Source organism: Cynocephalus volans, chromosome 14 (genome assembly GCF_027409185.1).
Source record: "Cynocephalus volans isolate mCynVol1 chromosome 14, mCynVol1.pri, whole genome shotgun sequence".
NCBI classification, from domain to species: domain Eukaryota; kingdom Metazoa; phylum Chordata; class Mammalia; order Dermoptera; family Cynocephalidae; genus Cynocephalus; species Cynocephalus volans.
Genome location: NC_084473.1, coordinates 95,018,738 through 95,043,205, shown reverse-complemented (window position 1 = coordinate 95,043,205; position 24,468 = coordinate 95,018,738). Strand labels below are relative to the sequence as shown.

At 45.9% G+C, this 24,468-nt stretch overlaps 1 protein-coding gene across 1 annotated transcript in view; it reads right to left on the bottom strand.

Moving 5' to 3' along the window:
- The window catches only part of AFF3 (ALF transcription elongation factor 3), a 420,437-nt gene that overhangs the window by 19,410 nt on the left and 376,559 nt on the right, over positions 1 to 24,468 (bottom strand). Inside the window, exons 12-16 of the mRNA XM_063077832.1 lie at positions 23,884 to 24,070; positions 16,056 to 17,135; positions 11,911 to 12,035; positions 8,913 to 9,114; positions 6,612 to 6,736 (exon numbers count right to left, since the gene is read on the bottom strand). Coding sequence (XP_062933902.1) covers positions 6,612 to 6,736; positions 8,913 to 9,114; positions 11,911 to 12,035; positions 16,056 to 17,135; positions 23,884 to 24,070 — 1,719 coding nt within the window. The remainder of the gene's footprint in view (positions 1 to 6,611; positions 6,737 to 8,912; positions 9,115 to 11,910; positions 12,036 to 16,055; positions 17,136 to 23,883; positions 24,071 to 24,468) is intronic.

Sequence of the window (24,468 nt, the reverse complement as noted above, 5' to 3'; positions counted from 1 at the left end):
CCATCCCTCACGTTCTACTGCTGTGAGACCTTTCCGGTAACTTTGGTCCATGCTGGCCTCTGTCCTTCCTGACCTCACACACCACTTCTTGTTTACACTACTCTTCTGGGCCTCCGATGACTTCGGAGCCGCACTGGGCCACAGTCATCGCATGTGTGCAACTTGGTCGCTGGTACATTTCCAGCAGGGACCATGCTGTGGACCTCTTTGATGTTCCCCACCCTGCAGTTTTAGGCACATGGTAGAAGATAAACACGTCTCCCTTCTAATGGGGTACAGCACTGCAGCCAGTGAGCCAGTGAGCCTCTCCACAGCAACCTGGAATCCTCCACATCATTATCTGCTCCATGCCCTAATATATAAGTTTGGTCATTTTCTTTCTTGCCCTGTTTTGTAGACCTTGTCACTAAGAGATCATCATTTCAAACACACTGCGATCCGATGAAAGGATTCTCTTGGTAATAAGCTCTGGCGTCTTACTTTTCACTAGCTTTCCAAGTTACCCGTATGGATGACAGTGGTTCATCATCCCTAACGTAGCTTCTTCAATCAAAGTTGTTTTTATCAGCAGCAGAGGAATATATTTTTCAAAGGGGATATGGAGGCTGAGTCACACACTTTGACAATAGTGCATGTGGATAAGTCACATCTAATTTTCTGGCTATATCACAGCAGCTTCAACAGTAACCTGAGCCGCTGAAAGAGAAGGTACCATCTGGCAACCATTTATGAACACATTCGATAGAATTCTCATCTTTGCATATAATGGGGAGCTCACTACAGTAAGTCACTGAAGATTGCCTGATGATTGGCCCATTTTCTCTTTCAGGGGATTTCTAGCACCACTCTCCTAGATCAGATCATTACAAAGTCACTGAGACCCACGGGACTTCTTGCAGATTGTCCAGCATTGCAGTGGATGCACAGTATCACAAAGGCTTCACTTCCAACAGCAATCCACAAGACCGCAGGAAGGTAAAATTGCTGTCACCATTGTGGCCATCACAGAGTACAATAAAGCAAAGGTACTAAATTAGAATCTAATCATCTCAGTGTTCAAACAGATTTTTTACCTAACCTTTTTTTTTTTTTTTTAACATGGAATACTATGAATTTCAGTTTTTCATTTACGTAATAAAATTCTTCACATTTCTCACAGGGATGGTTTTATGAGGAAACACAAGCAAACCTAATAAAAGTTCAATTAAACATCAAAAATGTAACTAACTGTATATCTTGGGCTCTTCAGAAATGGGGCTTGAGTGACCTAAAAGCCAGAGCTTAGCCACGCATATCTTTGTGATAAGAGCTCTCTGCAACAAAAGCAATCGGAGAACTTGATCCACACAGAATGTTTTCTTTTCTTCTCTCCACCCTCCCCACCCACACTCCCACCACCCCCACTTACAAACACATGGCCTTGGCTCTGAGCAGCACCAGGGCTGGAGCGCCCACAGTATTTCTTCTGGCACAGGAGTATTAAAGCAACCTTGCTTTTTGTTCTTGGTGGCTGGGACAGAGTGGAATGGTCTCCCATGGAGAGGCTGGCAGACTCCTTTCCGTGATTCCTACCTCTGTGAAATGCCGCCCTCAGCAGAGCCAGCTTGTTTTGTGAAAACCAGCAGGGCTGAGAGCTCAATGTGTTTGAACAAACAGGTTCCTCAGCACGGCAGAAATCTGGACAATTTTCTTGGGGAAGTTGAAACCCAAATCAGACAAATAGGCAACTGCATCCTGAATGAATTCATCACCCGTTATCCGATATGACAGCTTGTCATCTGAGAAGCCCCAGAGGTGTTACTGTGTCCTGAGCTTTGAGGTACTTTCTCCAAAAGGAGAATAGTAAGAAGTTGAGTAATTATTTTTAATATACAAATAAGCGATCACTACAGAGGAGGACCCTTCCCTATGGAAGCAGGTGGAGTGCATTAGGCAGCAAGGATTCGAATGTAGCTTTTGTTTCCACAACCTGGATGGTGGCTGGGGCCACAGAGTGCCTGGAAGCTGGCGATCTCTCATTGTGTTCCTATGGGCCACACGCTCCTGCACATGTTGGCCTCTCTCTTGGCCACGCCCAGAAAGTGGCTTTGCTTTCCAGGACGCACAGGCCACGTGAGGCTGCTTTTTGTCGTTCAATCAAAAGCAACTTTCTGTTGAAATGGAAAATTATCAATCTGATTGTTGTTCTCCAGGTGTGACATTTAAAATAAAATAATTTTACAAAACCCTAAAAATGATTAGAGAGATAATATTTCAATCAGAGGGATCTGAATGGCCTTGTTCCTCCACCTGAAGACCACTCTCTCTCTGTCTGTTTCGATTAGAACAAAATAAGGATCTGGCCTAGGGACAGGAATTTCATAATGGAAAACATTCCATATGAAGAACAATAAAGGCTTACTAATGGTCCATCAGGAAAACAAAAAGCTGGGGTCCAGCTTTGAAGCCACTGGGGAGGGGAGACCCAAGAGGACAAGGCCCATGGCAAGCCCCTGGGGAACGCTTTCCTGCCCTAATCTTGCCTTCTCAGGGGTTTCAACTGGCGTCCTTTGACTAAATCATGCTGCGAGAGATCGACCTTCTGCATTCGGGAATCTTCCCATCCTCTATAAAATTAAAATCCTTTTAGCTATGAGACTGCTGTGCATAATTACATTACAAATGTCAAGTCCCTCTTCCCTCCTCCTGGCCACATTTCACATGCCGTGGCCTTCAGGGTTGCCTGGCTGAGGGAGTCTTTTCTCTGTGTCGGGAGGTTTAGGTAGCTGGGCTCCCATTATTGGTGCCGTGGGGACAGATGGGTCGTTTGGTGGGTTGGCTGCCTGTGCTGATCGTGACTGACTCTTCCATGTGAAATATGGGCAAGAGACAGCACATCCTCAGGGTGCAGAAGGAGCTCTGGCATTCGGGCTCTGCTGACTTCCCAGCACAGCCATACGGCTGCTGGAAACCAGGAGGTTGGTTTTCCACCCAAGCATCTCACCACTCGGCTCTGCTCAGGACTTCTGTACTGAGGCCTTCACCATACAGTTACTCTCTCAATTTCCCCAGCCAAAAACTCTCCTGTCACTAATTATGACACAAAGTAATTTACAGCTCATGGCTTTGTACTAATCAGATCAGTTTCTAGGCTTCAAGTTGAATCAAGTGCTGTCACTCAGTGACATAAATTCTCACACATTTTTTTAAAATGGAAGTTTGGTAATCACACCACTGTCACCTTAATACTGAGGCTGTGGAGGAGTGAATGTCATGCATTTGCTAAATGTCAGGGGAGGAGGTGCAGTCACACTGCCACCCGTCTGAGCCTGTAACTTATGAAGAACAAGTTGACCTGGATCACATTTCTACAGTAAGTGTTATTCCCTCAGTTCTGCCTGCGTCCCAAAGGCACAAACTGGTGCCTGTTTATTGGATCAGTAACATAGGAAAAGGGGATTAGAAGCCCAAGAATTTATATTTACTTGTGTGCAGATTCCTTATATTCGTGGAAAAATAAAGAAGAATGCAGGACTACCCCCGGGAATGTTATTCATAATTCAGCTGGTTTCATTCGACACTTGTTCTGGAGGCCCCCTGGATTCAGCTTCTGTCTGAATTGCATGTTTATTCAATCATTAACAAGTATTTATAATACAAAAAAGATGAGTTTACTTTTTTTTTTTTTTTTGGTTGTGGCTTTAAAAATGAAATGACAGTATGGCATCTGTTACTTTTTGGATCGCTATGGCTGGATTTCCATCAACTCTCAATTACTCTGGTGCTGATTATCTAGTCCTTTCTCTTCTTCCACTGGTAGCGTCTCTTTGGTCTTCAGTGAAAAGAGAAGTCGAGGACAGTGACAAGAGCCGAAACCCTCCTCTGTCAAGGAGGCTGCTGGTGGGGAAGCTGGTACAGCATGCAGGAGGAGCAGAAAGAGGGGACCAGAATGAAATTTAGTGGTCCCGAGGAACCTTCCTGGGGAGGCCACCCACATGCCTCCCTCTTGCCTGGAGAACTGGGAATTAATTCATCATTGCATCCTAGCTCTTGCCCTTACACCTGGCACTTAGAAAGTGCTCAGTCCATACCAACTGAACCTGGAGACATTTTAAACAATTTTAGGTGACGTCCTAGCCCAGTGATCTCTTGAGGGCCACTTATTTTTATTGTTTAAAGGAAGAGAATGCCTATTTTTGCCTGTCAAGCTTGAACAATCTTCCCACAACTTTCTTAGTTCAATGGTTGAGTGGCTGTTTGAATTGCATGTTTATTTTACTGTTATGAATTTCAAATCAATTGGGACATATGGCAATTAGAACACAATATTCATCTCTCCATATGATGGATATGTAAGAGTGCTTTTTTATTCTATCCTATCTATATCCACAAAAGGAGAAACAGTTTTATTGTAGCTGTTAGCCAGAAAACGTATACACATTGCTAATGGGAAGAACAAATGATAATAGCTTTCTCGTTGATACAGACAGTGACAAAATTATACTAGCCTCGGCCCTAGCAGATTGAGAAACCCTTCCTCTTGTTAATAGTCCCAAACGGCAGACCGAAGTACAACCATTTAGTTGTTGCTGTTTTTGGCTTAGCTTTCTAGTCTATACATTGGAAAATTCCTTGTATTTTAATTTTCCATAAATGTTTGTGTGTTTGTTTTTTTAAAAAAAATATCTACCACGCTCTTAAAACCATCCACTGGAAGTGTTTGGTGTTTTGAGTACCTTGGTTTTCTAATGTTCCTTTTGTTTGATCATGTTGTTAGGTTATGACTTCCAAATAAAAATTGTTGTTTTTAAATACAATTCTAATCTTCTGTTTTTGCAAATGCTTAAAGTTCACATGAACGATTTCCAACCACCGAAGTCTGATTATAAATGTAGGTGACCAACTGGTTGTACTCTCATCCCGTGCCCTCCCTGGGGGGTGATCCCTGCCTCCCTGGCAGCCTAGCGAGGCCAGTGGGGAAGGTGAGGGCAGGGGTGTGCGTGGCCAGCACAGCTGCAGCGGCCATGGGAGAAGCAGAAAGGCACGTGTCCTCCCGGGTGACCCTAAACTTCCTAAATCCAATTATCTTGAAATGTGTCCAGTAAATGAAACAAACAAAAAATATGGATTTGGCTTTCAATCTCAAAATTCTTTGCACTAATTAGCTTACTGATGTCCAAGTAATTCTTGAAGACTGCGCCACGGTCTCTCACTTCTCAGGGAAGCCTACGGAGGTGAATAAGCAGACCATGTCCACACTGCACGGAGGTTAGGTGTGGGAGGAGGTCGGAAGGGGGAGGGGACAATCACTCCTGCATGGTGCATATTCTCCAGTGACACCTCTTATGAGGTGTCATTTGACTGGGGCTGAGGAGAGCCCCCACGAGAGAGGCATGGCGGTGGTCACTGCTCTCAGTTTTCCTGATGGGAAACTGGGCTCGGAGACTTGTGGAACTGTTTTATTTTCTGTCTTTCAGAGGGGTTTAGTGGCCTGTCGTCTGTCTCCTTGGCCATCAGATGGCAGGAGCGCTCACATCTGCACGCTGCTCCACCCCAAGACTGAATTTTTCCTGCCTCGCTCCAACCTGTACTTGGTGCTGTGGGACAGCAGATGTGGACAACAGGATTCTATTAGGTCGTATGAGAACCCTTTCGGCCTCGCCCCATCACGGCACTGGCTACCCTTCTCTTCCGCCTTCTCCTTCCCGCGGGCGCGAATCGCACCCAATCAGCACAGGCTGCCTGCTCCTGGCCCCTTAGCAACGCAATCCATCCAATCCCCGAACGCCCGTGTCCCCAGCAAACCTATCAGCTCTCTTCTAACCCTATAAACGCAGATGTGCCCGCTTAATAAAAAACCTTCTCCCGCGAGCTGCCTTGCGATTGTGTCTCATCCTTTAACTGGTGCTGAATTTTATTCCTTTCAGATTCAAGTTGAACTCTCAAGGCCATGTTTTCTATCTCCCAGGCTTGTCCTTGACACATATTTCTTTTTTTTCCCCTAAGATCCTAAATAATTTTCAGCGTCATTTTATCATTCCTCATTTGGCATTTTCAGCCTCTTGAGAGCATTCTAGGATGTTATTTTTATTCATCTTCTCTCCTGTTCCTCCTCCTTTTAAATTGATGCTGGGAATGAAAGTTATACTCGGGTTTCAGTGCTAGAATTGGGTGAAGAGTGACAGGATTTTTTTTTTTTCCTGTGTAAGAATCACTTATCCTGTGATAAAGAATATAGCATTTTGGAGAAAAAAAAGCTCTCAGGAGTAAATCACTATTATTCTTTGCCTATTATAATTTGCAAAAACAAAAGTGCTTCTCTTTCTGATAGCACAGACCTGCCAGCGGCCCACAGCACAGGTGCTTAGAAACATAAGGCTCGTTAATGCCATCTGCCTTGGCTTTCCGACATTCTGGATGGCACTGGCTGTTCTGCCCACTCAAAAACCCTACAGGACTCAGGGGTGCATTCAAAGTTCAGGCTCCAGTTCCCCTTGAGAAGAGCTTTTAAATGACCAAGGCACACGAGAGAAATGGCCACAATGTAGATTAGACAGACACTCATGACCCTCTACCTGGGATGTGTCCATTTTATCTTGCCCCTCATCATAGTAAACAAGATCCAAACTTACATATCATCGAAGACAAGTTTCTGCCTCTTGCAGTCCCTGTGGCCACTGGAGCCTGGAGACCACGGCTCTGTCTGCGGCCGTGACTTGTGGAGGAGAATGTTTTCGGAATTGTTGTGAGCTGCCTTCTAAACAACAAACAATACACATGTCTTTGAGAAATTAGCCACCTGGCTGAAAGACCAACCCATTAAATAGAATATCTTTTGTTCTATAGAATATCTTTGTGTTCTATGTGAGAACTGATGGTGATTTTGTTTCAATAAAGAAAAATACATACAGGCATTTTAGGTCTTAAGCTGAAGGCTTTTACATATGTTGTCAAATGTCGTTCTCATAACAATATCAAAAGGGAAGTCTCATTATGCCCACTCTCACAGATTCGGAAACTGAGGCTTGGTCATGTCAAGCAGCTTGCTCAAGCCCAAACCACCGTGGCTGGACAAATTGGGTATGCGTCAGAATCATTGGGGGGCTGGTTAAGACACAGACTGCAGGGCTCCACCCTGAGAGTTTCTGGTCCATCAGGTCTGAGGTGGGGCCCGAGAATCTGCATTTCTCACAAGTTCCCTGGTGATGCTGATGCTGCTGGTCTAGGAATCAAGATTTTAGAACCACTTTGCTATAACTGTCCTTTGCAAAAGTGAGGTCATTCAGGTAACAAATTGGTTCTCGTTACCTGTCTGTGAAAAACAGAAAAAGCTAAAAGGAATCACTAAGAATTATTTAAAATACATTTAAAAAAGGAACACACTAATCTGTGGAAGAAATTAAAAAACACATTAACTGGGGATACAAATATTTACATAGCACCTATTTTGTGCTAAACACGTGAATCATAAAACAGCCATATTTGGTTATGAAATGCAAATTGATTCCTCCCAAGTAATTAAAATTGAGTGTACATGAATTCTTCTTTAAATATGGACTGATTTTATGTCTAACATTTTAAGGGTTATATACTATTGTTATATATCACCAGGAAAATCAGATGTTAAACTCTAAAATTGTTCTTAAAATCCTTCAATAGTGTGCCCTTGCTCTTGATAAAAGGTGCAACATCAGCCAAGTGGCCTTTAAAGCCTGCAAGTCCAGCCCCTGCTTACCTCTCAACCCCTCTTCCCTGTGCTCTCTGTGCCTGAGACTCAGAAGCCAGTTTTCAGTCCTCCCTCAGGACCTTTGCACATGCTATGTCCTCTGCCTGCAGCTCTCTACCTCTTACTTTGCTGCTACTTGCCTTTTAGAGGTCTTATGGTCAGAGGTCAAGCAGCACTACTCAGAGTTTGAACTGAGTCATTCTTTGTGCTGGGGACTGTCCTGTGCATCGTGGGATAAGTTCCTGAGAATGCGATAAGACTCAAGCTCATGACGGACCTTCTACCAACTTTTCTACATCTTCATTCATGGGATAAAGTGTTAAATACTGTCCCCCTCCCCACCTGCCCATCCCTCAATCTTTCTTTGCAGAATCCTATTCTCAAGTCTCATCTCTCTCTCTGCCTCACAAAGCCCAGCTGTTTTGACAGGCACAATGACCAGGGAGAACTCAGAAGAACCTGGAATTAAATAATGCCCCAACAGGATGAGTAGTTATAGTGACAAGCATGGCAGTGAAGAGGAACTCATGTAGTGTTAGCTGCGTGGGGTCTGTAGGTGTTGGGGGTCTTTAGATCTTATCACCACCATTTTTTAGATAAAGAAACAGGCTCAAAGAGATTAAGCAACTGGCCCACGATCACGCTGCAGCTAAGAGATGAGGCTGAACTGTGAACCCAAGTTCCCTGTTCTTCCCCAGGGGAGTGCTGGACTCACCCCTGAGAAGATGGCTGGAAAAGGGGTGGTGCGGGGGGTTCCCCCAATGTGGCCGGTACATGGGTCAACAAGGGCAGAGTGGGAGCCCTGCAGATTTTGGTGTGGGCTTTCAATCCCAGATTTAACTCTGCATGGGGGTAAGGAATTTTTCCCAGTAAAAAGTTGGTTGGTTCAAAACTTCCAATTTACTTTGTCCTGGGATGGTACTACTCTGGGGTCTTTTCTTTTCAGAATGGGAAATAAAATCCTGCCTAGAGGCTTGCTAAGCAGAAGAGGCTTAGAATTCCCACTGGGCTGGTTTCTTCTTCCTCAGTTCTCTGCGGGGAGGGGACAGGGTACTCTCCTCTGCCGGCTCCCCCCAGAAGCAGCACTCAGGGATTCTCTGCGGACCTCAACGATGTGTTTAGACTGTGCTGGGCAGAGACAGAGGAGGGGGTGAGTGTGCTCAATGCCAGTTTGATTTTCGTTGGCAAAGGAAGAGCACCAACGCACCGTGAGGTCTCCGGCGTGGGGCTGCGGCTGGTTGTCGGCCTTATGCTTTTTGTTGGAAGAGGCAGAAGTGAACAGACTGTTGCCATGAGGTCGGCTGGAAGAAGTTAAGTCCTCACTGGAGTATTTGTGTTTAGATGCATCGGAGAGGGGTGAGGTGGGTGACCGGAGCAGTTTTTCATTTTTATTTATTGGTATTGCCAAGCTGAAAAAGAAAATTACAGTAATGGAACGTCACACAGTCAGCACAGGGAAAGGGAATGTTTTACATATGATCCAAATCTCCCATTCAAGACCTGCTGGTAGAAAGTTTACTGGGAATTATTATACCAGGAAACAACTTTATGGCATTAGGACCATAACAAACTGTAAGCAAATCTCATTCATTCTCTACTCTTCCTATCAGGATGAATAGTAATTTTGGAGTTAGTGCCAAAGTAAATGTCTAAGAATAGAAATACTTTCATTTTCTGAGCTTTTCATCCAAGGATCTCAAAATACCCAACAAACAACTTTTTTCCTAACAAGTGTAAACAGCAAGTAATGGGAAAGTCAATCAACAATGATAAATGAATTCACCATTTCTGAAAGGGCTTTTGCTAACATCTGAGCTTGTACTAATTATTATATAGAAAATAATAGAATCACAGAATAATCTGCTAAGCATGAGGCCAACTTTGAATTACTGAGTTAATCAGGCATTGATCAGAACTGTCATTAGAAGTTACAATTTGATTCCTAGCTCTTTATTTTACCTTCAAAACTACTGAACATGCTTAAATATAATGTTCTCCAGAATCAACCATCAGAAGAAAGGAATTCACTTATATTTGAGTTTTTGCGATGTGGATTATATTGTTAGGGCTGTCTCTGCTACTTACTTTGAAAAAAAAAAAGTATTGTTTGGGGAAGACACAGTAGCCTGAAATTAACTGAACTACTGCTAACTGATAAGAGTCAGTTAAAAAAAATACATAAAGCCACTTAAGGAAGATTTAGTCTTGATTCCTGGGTTATGATCTCTTAATTGCAGGTTTTGGTTATCACTGAAAACAAGTCATTAAAGTCACTTCAAAAAGCAATTTCCTTAGTTGGTGGTCACAGTGGAGAATTACAAATACAGGCCTCTAGAACAAATGACAAAACCAAGGTTCTTAATGTTATGCAAATAGATATACATGGAGACAGAATTTCTGATGACAGATTTCTGGTTCCAAAAGCACTGTGGAAATCTGCTTTGGATGAATCAGAAGTGGCTCATCTAGAGATGGTGAAGGTGTTGATGTTGAAGACGGATGTGAAGAGTCTGAACATAATTGTCTCTTGAGCGAAAAAAGACCATTTTCCATCTCCATTACTTCACATACTACATGATTTTTACTGTGAATGGAAAACTAAATTATTACACTTAATGTTGTCACAGTCATATTGCTGCTTCTTCATCACTGCAACTTTATATATTCAAGTTGACCAAAGAAACTTTCTTTGGAGCTCCTCTTTGGAGTTGGCGATCACCTTATCGCTGGGATTGTTTTATTGCACTGGTAAAATCTGCTAGTAGTTATCACAATTCCAAAGGTACAGAGACTGCCTTTCTCAGAAAAACCTCAAGTACTTGCATATGCATTGTGTCATTACTCAACGCAAATAAAACTATCAGAGCTAGGAGGCTGTGCCAGGCAAAGTCTCTAGAGCAAGATTTTTAACCTGGGATCCATGAACTTGCATGGAAAAAAGTTACGTCTTCATTTTCACTAACCTCTCACTAAAATAGAACATTTCCTTCAATTATGAGTGAAAGCAAGAAACCAGAGTAGTGGTTTAGTGGTTTAGCAGTATTAGCATTCCCTGTGATTGTGTTGCCAGTAGAAATCACAGATATTTTCACGTCATGTTACAGTTGTTGCAGACATCTTAAAATATCGGTTATATCACCATTACTTAGAAATTATGATAGTCACTAGATCGGCTAGAAAAGTTATTTAATGCATTAACAAAAAAGCACATATATAACCATACCCCACATTTGAAAAGTATTTGGGGATCCCATTTTCCCCATTCACATTTTCCCTATATTTTGGGATGCCATCCACTCTGCACAGAGGATTGAAGATCAAGGCCAGTCTGCATGTGCAGCTTGCCCTCCTGCTCACCGACTCCTTCCCAAGGTGATCCTGACACTGCAGCGGGCCTGCATGTGTGCCCTCGCTCTCCAATCTCCTCTCCGAGTTTTAGTACTGCTCTATATCTTTTCCTAACCTTTCAGTTTACAGTTTTATGTATAGTGCTGAAACATTCATCTCCCCTTAAAAATTCTATGTATGCAGTCAGGAAGAGTCAGGAGTGTCTTAGCAGAGGAAAAGTGGTTTCCGTGCACTGGTATGAGCTCCTGATGGAAAGAGCTCCTATGACTGATGATAAGCTACTCCTTTATAATAAAAACCTGGGAGCTTGCCTTGCCAGAAAGCCATTTATCACAGAGGGAATTCAGTGCAAGGTGGGTCTATCTGGAACCCCTTCAGAGGAGTGACTGGGTGGCCGTTGAACCTTGAAAGCACAGATCCTGTCTGATGCCACAATTTTAGTCTGTATCGAAGAGCTTCAAGTGTATCACATGGAGATTCTGCCTAAAGTATATATTTATTCATCTCTGTAATAAGCTTTGTGTTCTTATTGGTTTAGCGGCTACTATTAAAATAGTGGTTTGAAAATTCAGTTAATAAGTGTTCTGGGGGAAGGGTGTATCTCTGGGGAGTGCAGAACTGTGTGTAACTAGCAACTGGTCTTTGGTTACAGAGAAGTACCTTACAGGGCTATGTGGAGCTGTGGCGCGAGGCACACGTACAGCTGTAATTTAAGCCTTAGGTTGAACTGAGGGAAGCAGGTCTGCAGACCCAGACCAGAGCGTCATTAAAAAATCTGCATCTCCCCCAACATGGCACACAACTTTCAGGTCCAGAGACCTTGCAGCTCACCTGCACCCTCGTGGGAACACACCTACCTGTTGACGTTCATGTTACAAGGGTTCGCAGACAAAGTATTATTGGCAGAGGCAGCCAGTCTCGAAGAGCTCTCTTTCTCGGTCTGGGCCTTCTTGATCTCCCTGTAGTCGTCTTCGTTGTCACACTGCACAAAAATAAGCAAAAGCCAATCAGCTTGGATTTCAAGTGATCATTACACGCTCCTCGGCACCGACTTCCACAGAGCCAGGCCTCCTGGGAGACCCGCTCACCCGGCTTCTCCAGTGTGGCCTCGGCAGCAATGCCCCGGTGTAGGTTCCCAGTCCACAATGACCAAGGATGAGATCTGCCCATTTACTATCAACAGCTTATTGAGAGGAAAGGTGTAATGCCATGACCAAGGTTTGGGAGGGAGCATTTTAAATGATGAAAACTGCTCCGCTATCCAAAGCAGACCTATTCTGAATTCACACTGTAGTGCCAGCGTCACTCATCTGGGCATTTCCTGGTATCAGAACAAGGTATAACAAGCATGTATTCTATGGGCCTTATGCGGTAAGGGCAGGGGCAAGCTTTGTCCTTTCTGTTTTGAAATTCACGCCTTTTGTGAATTGCAAGCAGAGGTTGTTGCCTCCTGGTGCCTTGATTCTAGTTCACAGTGATTATACCATGACATCTTAGAACCCTTAAAGTAACTTTTTATGAAACAGTACTTTGATTGGATTCTTGGTGCCAGGATTGTGTTTAACTTTAGTCATGTACTAGGCCTGCAAAGCAAACACAATCAGCAAGGTACCACCACTTTCGGTGAGAATAGCAGGACCCCAGCACACTATCTTCAGGGCTGTCTGCAGTGTTTTCCAGGAGACAAATGTCAGCACCAAAGAGAGAAAGAGTCTGACCTTCTCTCTCTAGCTGGGACTGTGTAATTCAGCCTCTGCCATAGGCGGTCCCAGATGCTCACACTGTAATGTTCCTTAGAGGGATCAAACAAAAGCTCCAAGGAGTCTTCAGTCCTCAGCTCCAGGGCTCCAGCAGGGTGAGACTTGGCACCTTGGACAGCCAGGTCTACGGGGTCCCACTTCCAGCACCCAGTACTAGAGTCTTAATGTCCTGGGATGCTGAATAAAGAGCACTACAAAAACATTCATTCTCTTCTCTTGTGTCTATGCTTAATGAGGATTCCTTAGATTATGAGTAGAGCCAGGTGTCAGGGCTTAGTGGAGTGAAGTTTTGTAAGTTAAAATAAAAAGGCCATGAATAATACAACTATTTAAATATAGAATACTATGGGATTTATATGAATGTCTTTCTACACATTTCTCTCTATATATCTATGAATGCCTATACAGCGATACCTATTTCCAATCTATCTATATGCTGACCAAAGTCAATCTCTGCATATTTCCTACATATCTGTATCTGTACATGTTTCCATCAGCCTATCCGTTTATCCATTAATCCCAGAGGTAATGGCCACACTTATCCCCAGATGACTAACTGATCGGTTCATTCATTCAACAAAAACTGAGCACCAGTGAGCAATGAGAAAGGCAGGGTGTCTAGAGGGAGGGAGGGCAGGGAGGAAATGAGCCCACCTGTATCACTGACTTGGACTGTTTTAATACATCATGCGAACCCGACAACACCCTGCAGAGATGTCACCATTTTACAGATGAAGAAACTGAAGTTCAGAGAAGGTAAGGTCCCCTGATTAAAGTCACTCAGGAGGCCAGGGCTGACTACATAGTTTTTGGAGATCCAGCACAAAATGAAAGCACTAAGCCCCTTGTTCAAAAACCAGGAAAAGAGTGATGTTATGAAGTCCTCGAGCAGGAAACACTCTCCTTTCTTTTGCAGTCTCTCTCTTGCCCTGTCATAGTGGTGTTTATCTGCTGTTTCATATTGTGGTCCTTCAGGAATGGGGATGTCTGGGAGGCGAGGGTAGACTCTCAAGGGCTTGGCCCACCTGTGTGGGGTCTCCCCTCCCCCTCAATTGTGGGACCCACTTGTCATGCTGGGCCCCGGAGAGGAAGGCTGGTTGGGCATTTCCCCTTCCCACAGCCTACTCCCCCCAACCTATGGCAAGTGGGTGACCCCCAGAGGACTGCAACCTCCCTTCTGGGATGCTGCATGACCTGGATTGGGGTTGGGCAAGACAGGGGCCCTGACTCTCCCTGTGCCTGCACCCGAGGCCCATCTGGGGGTGAGGGCAGCAGTGGTCCCTGGACTGAGATGGGAACAGGGAGGCTGCATGGGGCTCGGGGTTCCAGGGGCCAATCAGCAGGTAGAAGCCGTCCTGTGGAAACAGGCAGAAGGTGTGACCACATGAAGAACCAAAGCTCCACATGTCTCCACACATACTCCATCACTTACAAAACACAAATTCAAGATAGAATGAAGAATTTCAATATGGCAGTCACAAGGATTAAAATCCAAGGGGCCCTGGGGGCTGCACTGGTTGCCCAGGGCCCATGAAGCTGGTGCTGAAGGAGGTAAGTGGCACCGATGGGATTTGAGGTCAGGTCAGTCTGGTGTCAAAATCCACATACTTTGCAGTGTATGTGAGCACACTCAGGGCAATGGGGCTCAACCACGGTGGGCACTGAAGGGTAACAGCCAAGGGTGAATGGAAACTCTGCTGGGTATCTTTACAAAACTGTCTTTGCATACACACTAAGGGAAAGACAGACAGTGCCTTCTGAAGATACTTCTTTTCATGAACTTTCTCATAAGGAGTGCACATTCTGCTTCACAGGCATAAGTTATTCAGTGTCGCTATGTAAAGAAACACGTTCTTTGCTACTTTAGAATAAACGTCTCTGGTGATGGGTGCCCTCTAGGTCACAAAGATGATTGCCAGAGGGAGGAGACTGTATGCCTTCTCCATACACACTCCCAAAGTGAGGTATACACTCATTGTGGCCAGGAAAAGGCAATAAACCTTAGTCCTCAGGCCCACTCTTAATCAAGGATTTGAGACAGCTATAAAACCCACATATCCAGTCTGACTTTTCTACTGTCAGACCAGGACTGCCCTTTGAAAACTGGAAAATACTACACAAGCCTTAGCCTGACTTCTTATTGCCAGACTCTGGAGCCAGAGAGCCTGGGTTCATTCCTGGCCCTGCCCCTACTGACCTATATAACCTCAGGCAAGTCACTTCAGGCTTTCTAAGACTCAGTTTTCTCACCTGTAAAATGGGCATGACAATACTATTTGCCTCATAAATTATAAGAACTAAGTGATTTAACACGTATGAAGTGCTTAGAACAGCATCCCTTGGGGGAAAAACTGTTGTTATTAATGAATTTGCCCTATATTTGGAGCCATGCATGAGTACTACAATCTTTGGTTTGTCATTGTGATTTTTGCTGTGTTCCAAATTACTTTTGAAGATACAGCAATAGGAGGGGATAAAAATCTTCAAAACTGGCTTTACGTGATTTATGATTAAGGTATCTCTGCGCTCAAAACCCTTCAAAACTGGCTGAGCGCTCATCACCTGCTACCACAGGTCTCCTGTACCTGAACCACCTTTCTCTCATGCCTCACCTGCTCATCTGGTGTCACTTCGTCGCTGTTCAAATGTCCCTCCTCCTCAGAGCACTGTTCCTGGCCCCCTTCCACCTGAAGGCCTCCCCAATCACCACACTGGAAGCAACAGTTGCTGGCTCTGATGCTGCAGGCTGGTGCCCGGCAGCAGGGACTTCTGTGTTTATCTTTTACCCCAGTCACAGCCTTAAGCCCCAGGAGACTATTGGCTTCTTAGGCCAATGAGTGATCCCACCATCATCACCGCATCCCTCCAGCAAAGAATGAGGTTCCCTACGTGTTTAGCTCTCTCACAGGTCCAGCAACCAGCTTACATCTGCACATACTTGATAAATATTTCCTGTATGATTATTTCAACATGCAGTGGGACAGGGCTTCATTATGTGTAACTATAAACGGGATCAGTCATGGGCCTTTGCTCATTGGGTGGTTCTAAGGATTTCACTGAGTTAATACACATCACGTACTTACGATAGTGTCTGCATATATAAAGTACTATATATACTGTTGGTTCCATAAGGACACACAAACTCCTGCTGCCGCCTGCCATGCAAGCCTGCTAGTGCTCCACCTCCTTGCCCACCAGTTAAAGGGACGATCCCGTCCCCTCCAGCCCTCCCCCAGGCCTACCTTGCGTTTCCTCTTGGATTTTGGCAAAGCCTTTTCTGCCGGCGGGTCGGATGGGAGACTCGGCGGTGCGCTGTCAGCGTCCTTGGCCGCAGGAGCGCTCAAGGCCCCTGGCTCCTGAGGCAGGTGTTCTGGGACTCTGGACAGCAGGGTCAGGTCAATTTTGACCCAGAGAGACCTGACCTCGTCACTGTCCTTCAGCGGGGAGAGAAGTTCGTTCCGGCCGAAGGGGACCAGCGTGTAGAACTGCTCCTCCAGCTCCTTGGCGATGTCACTGGTGGTCCTGGCGTTGATGGAGCCGACGGGGGCTCGGGGGCCGCCGCCGCTGACGCTGTTGGCCGCCTCCTTCAGTCTCGGGTCAACCCCGGAGGTGGCGGCGGCGGTGGCCGCGGTCTGCGCTTTGGGCAGAGGGTACTCGTCCTGCTCCGACTCCAGGTCCGAGTCCGAAGAGGAGGAGGAGGACGACTCTGTCTCAATGAACTCCTTGGACTTGGGGACGATCCTGCTCAGCCCCCGCGTGCGGCGCTTCTCGCAGGTCACCGTGGAGCGCAGCTCCTTGCGGTGGCTCGTTCTGCCGTTGCCGCAGGGCCTGGCTTTGGGGGGCTCTGGGGGGCCCACCGCGCTGGCCCCCAGTGCGTCCGCGGCCGCAGGCTCCTCGGGCCGGTGGCAGCCGGCGCCGTCCGCGGCCGCGGCCCTCTCGGTGCGCCGCGTGGGCTTCTTGCCCGCCGACCTCCGGCCGGGCGCGGGCGCGGGCGCGCTCTCCACGGGCGCACAGGGCGCGGCGGGCGGCGGCGCGGCGGCGGGCGGGGACTTCTGCTTCAGCCCCTTACTGCCCGGAGCCTTGCTGGCCGTCCTGGGCCTCTGCTCCTCCTTGCAGGCGCTCTTGACCTCCTTGTCTCGCAGGCTGGCCTGGCAGACGTCGGGGAGCTTCCCACAGTCCTGCGCTTCGTCTTTCGCCGGGGGGTAGTACTGATTGCTCTCTGGCCCGTGGCTTTCATTTTGGATCAGAATAGGAGGCTTGTGCGGATTAACTTTGTTTAGCCATTTATCCAGCTGCCACTTGTTAGAGGATGCCGGTTCAGCCTGAAAGCGGAAAACCAGCGACAAACAAAACATCTTTTATTACTGGCTCACTTAAAAGGGGCCTGGCTGTTTCCATCCTGACTTACTCTCCTGGATGTAGGAGCAGGGAAGGAAAGGTCTGCAAGCAAAAGGAGAATGGAAGCAGGAGTTGTGTGCAGCAGCCCTCATCTGGCACCCAGCATGCCTGGATGGCATTCCCCTCACTGACCCATGGCCCCCAAATGTTAGCACGGCAGTTTTAAGTCTATTTGGAAAAATAATCAGAGAGCACTGTGCCTCATTAGAACCCATTTCCAACACTTTTGAGTGTTATACACTATATATATTTTTATAATTATGCATATATATATACATACAGTTGAGATTCCATATATACATATGCATATATAATAACATACAGTTGAGATTCCATATATACATATGCATATATAATAACATACAGTTGAGATTCCATGAAACGTAACTGGAGACTAGTTTGGAGGCCCTGAGCGTTAAAGCACTCATATTTTAGTGAGACCTAAAACTTTCGGAAGAAAGCTGAAGAGAGGGCCTAAATGGAACCGACAATCCCAAAGAATTAACATGTGATTTCTGTGACAAAGGCAAGTAGGGTATAGTTATTTAAGGGTTGGCGCAGTAGTCTGGGGAGGATGCTTACTTAGCAGTATAGCACTCCCATTTCAAAAGGACTTGTGTGTGCCCTCTACGTTCTGGCAGCCCGACTCGGTTAGTCCGTTCCCGACTTGCTTCTATCACACTTGCCAGAAATGTTTCAAAAACAGAGGTGATGATGAAAACCTCTCCTGAAAGCAGTTTTGCTAACTTAGAGCAAATCCTAGAAGTCGCTGGTTTTAAACTCTGGCCTATAGATTGGCTCTGGGGAGTCAGTACATGCCCTTAAACAAAACGGGAAATGTCCATAGTTTCCAGTGGAGTCTCTTAAGGATTTATTCCTCAAAAAAGGGTAAGAACCAATAATTTTATAGGGAGTAAATGTGGATTCCTAAAAGAGCCCATTTATCCAGCATTATGATTACTGGTAGAAAAGAGGTATATTGAGAAGTGCAGAACTTTAGCCAGAGTATTTTTGATTCATGACTGTAAGTGAAGTGGGGAAATATCTCGAGTGATCAAGGTGATGTATTTTTCCTTCCCTGTGGCCTTCCACGCTCTGAATTCACAGCGCGCACTGCTTCAGGGGAAACCGGATCCAGCTTAGAATAAATAAGAAGACACTGATCTCAAACTTGATTGGTTCAAGTCTAGAGCAAGTCAGGTTTTACTGTGGAAGAAAAAATTTGTTCTAACATAATAAATTCCAAAAGGTCACATATCAAGATTTGTTTTTCAACAGCGAGGTCTGTATTAAGAGCAGATCTTGGGGCTCTGTACACAGTCACAGGCAGCAAAGATCTAAGAGGGTGAGGAGAGGGCACACAGGCATCCTGGCGGAGCCTGGAGGCGTCTGGGGCACGGGCTCGGGGAGACGAGCCTCTGATAGCCAGAGGGGCTGAGACCAAGAGGAACTGGCCACAGAGTGTGAGCACCAGGCAGCCAGAGCTATGGCAGGGAACGTGGATGTCCTGTTATTTGTTCCCAAATAGATAAGACCACCTACATTTCAGGGAAGACCAGCAAAGGGTGTCTGTGACTTGGAGGGACAAGAAAATTTCAGTGGAGACCAGAATGAGGGGAGGGCCTTCCCCTGGGGCTGTGGTGATAGAGACGCTTCATCTTGGGACAAAGGTGAGGGGGACCCTCATGGTCCTGACAGGGAGTCTGGTCTGTGACTTCTCTTTTGTCTTTGTTTGTTTTCATGCCACCAAAAGAAGCAGGGCTCCCGACCAAGAGGCAAAAGAAAAAAAAGATATATGTGCTTTGTGACTCTGACCTTGCTTTATTTTGGCTTCTCCAGACAAAGGGAATAAAGGAAACCTACAGAGCACACCTGGTATAGGCTGCAATGGTAGATGCCTCCTGCAATCAGAGAAAGCAGGACAGCGGGGAACAGAGCAGCTTCCTGACTAAGGGGAAGCCCTCACCTTCCCTGATGTTAGCTAAGAGTGCCTAAAAGCTTTGGTGGCAAAAATCTAAGGCTTATAATTTTGTCTCCCCTCTACCCCCATTTGTCTCATTATGTGACTACTGGCAAATCAGTGCCTTCTCCTGTGCCTCAGTTTCCCCAGACAAATGGACATAGTACAATGGATGCTGAGGAGCCTATTGCAGGAAGGGAGGGGGCCCTCACCGCAGAGCACACGGCTCACACTGGCCCCGCTGCTGTCATAAACACTAGTTCTCCCTCACATCACCATCCTAAGCCCTCCACAGCTCACATATCTTAGGTAGGAGAACACAGAAGTTTGTTTGTGGCCAAAACACAGCTGCACACAGGGAAATCTGCACTGAAACTTTGTAGCAGGAGCATTAACAGTGAAAGGCAGAATTTAATAAATTCAGCAAAGGCCCATTGCCTGATGTGCTGGAAGGTCTTTTTTCCTGCACTTCACAGCTGAAGAAATCAGTCTGAAGTACCATTTTCAACACATCACTAAATCACACTCCCTTTCTCAAGGATCTACAATAACTTCCTATTGCCTCTTGAACAAAATCCAAATTCCTCAGGCTGGCGTTCAAGGGTGTCCATCGTCTGCAATCACCGTTCACGCCAGAACACCTACAATATGCCTCCCACTTTACATATATTGTCTCACTGAATCTTTTCAGAAAAGAAATATTATCAGCCCTAATTTGTAGATGGGGCTCAGAGAGGTTCAGTGACATGTCCAAAGGTGCACAGAAACCAGGCTCCACCAAGACTAAACTTGTACTTGTCTAGGTCTAAAGCCCGCCTTCTCTCCATGCACTTCACCCTATCTCCCACCACTCTTTGGCATGGATTCACGAAAGGGGGTCCTCATTCCTCTGGGAAATGTCAGTCTTCAATCTGAAATGACAGAATTACATCTGGTTTTTGGAGAATACACCACAAAGTCTCCAAACAATACCTGCTGCCTTCTGTTGTTTTTGTTTCATGAGAATACACCTTGTGTCTTCAACAAAGCCAAGCACTCCTTCAGGCCAGGGCCAGGGCTCTGTTCCTTTAGCATCCCTGCAGTATCCATTCTAGGTTAGGGAGGCAGATTGCTATAGCTCTGCTCCTAATAAGAACGACTCACAATGAGCTGTCACTCAGATTGTATCATTCACCCCTCACAACAACCTCACAGATTAGGCAGGCCAGGAATATTGGCCATTCTGGAAGCTGAAATGACAGCATTAAGTGGCAGTGGTGGAAGGAGAACTTGGGGCTCAGACTCTAGTCCACTGGCACATGGCAGGCCATGGGCCACTTCCTGAGCTGTCCACCTGGAGTTTCTGCCCAGTGTTTTTGCTGGTTTCCTCTCTCGCTGCTTTGTATTTTCAGCCACGACTCTCCTCCCTGATTGATCTTTTCTCTGATTCATGTACAGGGTCTCTACCGTGTACTTTAGTTCCTTCTTCATCTATATCCTGCATTGTACCCACTGTCATGCACCCCTGTGGTGCCTAATTAACAAGAAGCTTGTGGAATCAATGAGCAACTCCCATCAAATTTCTGCTGATTTTAAAGAATGATCCAGAGCAGCATTTTCCAAAATGTGCTTTTAGTTCTTATAGTCCATGAAGAAAGGTTTCCATGGTCAGATCAATTTGGAAAATGCCACATTGGCAAACACAGTTTATGTGAGCAAGTGCTGGTGATGCCCTGTGTAAAGAAATAGGGTAAATCCACTTTATTCCAGAACTCCTCAAAATGATGTGGCTGGGCTCTCTCTTTTTTCTTTTTCATGTAATACTTATGACTTGGGCAACAGTGGTGGATGGGGCTCCATATGCTGGTGTCAACATGCTAGCCAACCGGGAAGGCAGCGTTCTGCCTGGAAAGCTCCGGCCCAAGAGGATGTACAGTGCCAGGAAAGAAGATAAAACTCAAGTGAAAAACTTAGGCTGAGAACAAATAAGCAAAGATCAGGCCACAGAGGGCTCTTCCAGGCTCAGGCTAGCTTGTGAACAGGGCTTTACCACGGTATGGCGATCCATGTAAAATGAAGTGGCTTTCAACACCCACAGCCATAGAGAACAGTTCATGTGAAACTCAGGTGGGCCCAGTGGGTTCTCCAGACAGTGGCACATGGAAGGGAGAACCACAGCAGGTGCCTTGGAATGCCATGAGTTCCTCCTCCTCCTCCTCCCACTTCAGGATGTTACGGTTGGGGAAGTGAGGGCCAGAAGCGTTCTGCTTCAAAGCAGTGCAAACCGGGCTGAGCATGGTCTCAGGTGTGTGGCTCTGAAGAGCCCCATCACGGGCCAGCCCAGTGAGAGCGTGCAGGGTGGGCGGGACAACACCACTTCCGTCTTTGCCATTTTTGGCCTGCAAACTCATTTTCCTTCTAAAGGCTGTGTGTCTGTATTAACCTTGAAAGAAATGTTAAAGAGACCTTGCTTTTATTCCAATGAAAACATTCCTTTCCAACAGAAAGGAAGAACATGCAGAGTGGCTAACACATCACTTGCCACTTCTGAATTCCCTCTGCACAGAGAAGCAAGGAATTCAAAACCACATGTGGCCTCAGGTGACTTAAACTTCTGGGGCTCCTTTAGCAGAGTCATGCTTCCTCTGCTTATCAAGGGGCCTCTGATAGCTGCTGGAAGAAATGATAAGAGCCTCCTTTCATCACCTGGGACTTCAAGGCTTTGTAAAGATCTCAGTGACATTTAGAAAGAATTTGCTTAAAGCACTTTGTAACTGTACTGCTCTTAGGCAAGGTTTTAAACAATTCAGGAGGTCTAGGATTTAAATTTCAGCACAAAAGTAAGAATTTAACCTGCAAAGTCACAAAGAACCTCAACAGGGTGGTCTTCCTAGACACTAACACATTTTATCCACCCCCCACCCACCCACGCCCTGCCCCCAGCCCTTGCGCTGTCCCTCAGACTCAGTTATTTCTGATAAATAGATATTCTGGAGTTTCTCAACAAATTATGGTATGAAGCAGGCTTTGAAGAAGTCTGCTTAACTCTACTTTATTGTATTCAATTCCTGTATTTTTTTGTTTCAAATGATCCCCATTAGAATGTTAGCTCCATAAAGACAGGGATGTCTTCTGTCATATAATGCTGTATTCCAGAGCCAAGCGCTGTGTCTGATGCTCAATAAATATTTGTTGAATGAACGCTGAGTGAATGAATAAATGTAATCATGAAGAAGGAATAATTTAGCTTCTGGGAAAAGCCAGGGTTATATCAACCTATGGCTTTTATAGGTTAATGTTGCTAAGCAACATTCCCCTTTTATAGATAGAAAGAGATAGAGATAGATGGATAGACAGAGACATGGAAAGGAGAGAAAATGCTAGAGAGGTGGCTTATTTCAGGATGAATGAAGAGTTTGTGCTGCAGAGCAGAAAGGTGCTGAAGAGGAAATGAGGACGGTGGGGAAATCAAACTTTCTTGATTTCTCAGTGCTCCTGTGCGAAGCCCTCAGCTACCTGAGAGAAGAGGAGGGAGGCAAGGGGGAGGGAAAGAACCTGAGAGAATTCAAGGGCCACTCTATGAACTTGAGATGGAAACATAACCACTTTCAGGAGTGATAGTGTCGAAGGCGCAGGTGGGAAAGCTGGAAATCCTCTCACGTGCTGCTCCAGCCCACGGAGGTGCTGCCCTCTCACGGCCATGGGCTGCACAAGTGGGTTTGGTTTCATGTCAGAGCCCAGTTAGAGATTTGGCCCCCCAAATGGTAAAGAGGGTTGTAAGTAAAAAATTAAACTCACAATCCACGATCACATCAAATGTGTATACACTCAAGAAAAAACGGTATTTTATTCCTTCTTTAGAAATCAAAGTTTCCGGGCCGAGCCCGTGGCGCACTTGGTAGAGTGCTGCGCTGGCAGCGCGGCGACGCTCCCGCCGCGGGTTCGGATCCCATATAGGACTGACCGGTGCACTCACTGGCTGAGTGCCGGTCACGAAAAAACGACCAAAAAAAAAAAAAAAAAAAAAAGAAATCAAAGTTTCCCCTTATCGCTCCATAGACGTGAGAAGTTTCTCTCAGCCCTCTCCCAAGAATCTTCGTGCTCTGAGTTACTATTTAATTTCCCCCTTTTCACTTTAAAGTAGAAATAGCAATGGTTTTTATTGGTACCTTATAATGTTTTTATATGAGGCACCTAAATCTTCCACATACATACTCATCATAGCTATAAAAGGTTTCATTCTTATTTGTAGGTTGATGCTAATTTTCCTTTTTATATTTCTCAAAGAAAACACAGTTAAGAAGGTTTTGTTAACATTTATAGCCCTTGCTCTTCCAATCCATGACAAACTGCAAAAAAGGTAAGATGCTAACCATGTCTAATCCATAAACCCCCCTTCCCCTGTGATTTATGGGTGGTCACCCCTCCCAGGACGTGAACTTCCATGTCTAGCTATTGCCTCGGCTGACCCTGAGGGAGACTGACCTATAGGTTATTTTGTGCCAGTGATGTTTACAGCATACTTGGAAATTTCTGGAAGTCAAGATAGAGATTTTGGGGCAATGAAAGATGATATTTCTGTACTTCAAAGGAAGCTGTGTAATTAGGAGGCTGTGAGGAGGGGACAGAGTGGGGAAAATGAGTAGCCTGAAGCCTCCCAGGCTCCTCCTGTCTGGCACCGAGGCTGGGGGACTGTGGCGAGGGGTGGGGGCTCCAGTCAGCGTCGTGCTTACCTCGGGGCTGGAGTAGTGGGGCGGCTTGCTGCCCTCGCTCTCGCTGGAGCTGCTCTCAGTCTCCGAGTCGGATCCAGAGCTGCTCTCTGAGTCACTGGAGGAGCTGCTGCTGCTGCTGCTGCTGCCGCTGCTGCTGCCCTTGCTGGAAGGCACGGAGGCTCTGCAGTTGGGCGGCTGCACCAGGGTGCTGCCAACCCGTGAGGCCCCCCAGGAAGGAAAGGGAAGGAAAGCCAAGTGAGCAAACAGGAAAACACCACCACACTGTCATGCAACCAAAAGAAAGTGGAGGCACACAGTCTGCACGTCTGTCAACCATCACCTGGAGCCCAGCAATCATCAGGTCAAAGGCATCCTGATGGTTAAAAAAATTATATGTGGAAATGAAATTGGGAATGAAAATTGGTGCCCCTTGGTAGTTGGTCACTGGTTGTTTGTGTGACCATTTTTGAAGAGAAGGTGGTGTAATATCTGAATGGCTGTTTCTGTTTTGCTGCTGTTCTGGGAATAGCTTTTTAAATCATCCCCCAATCCAATCATCCACCAAATCGCAAGGAAATCCAAAAAGCGTGAAATATTTTGCAAAGT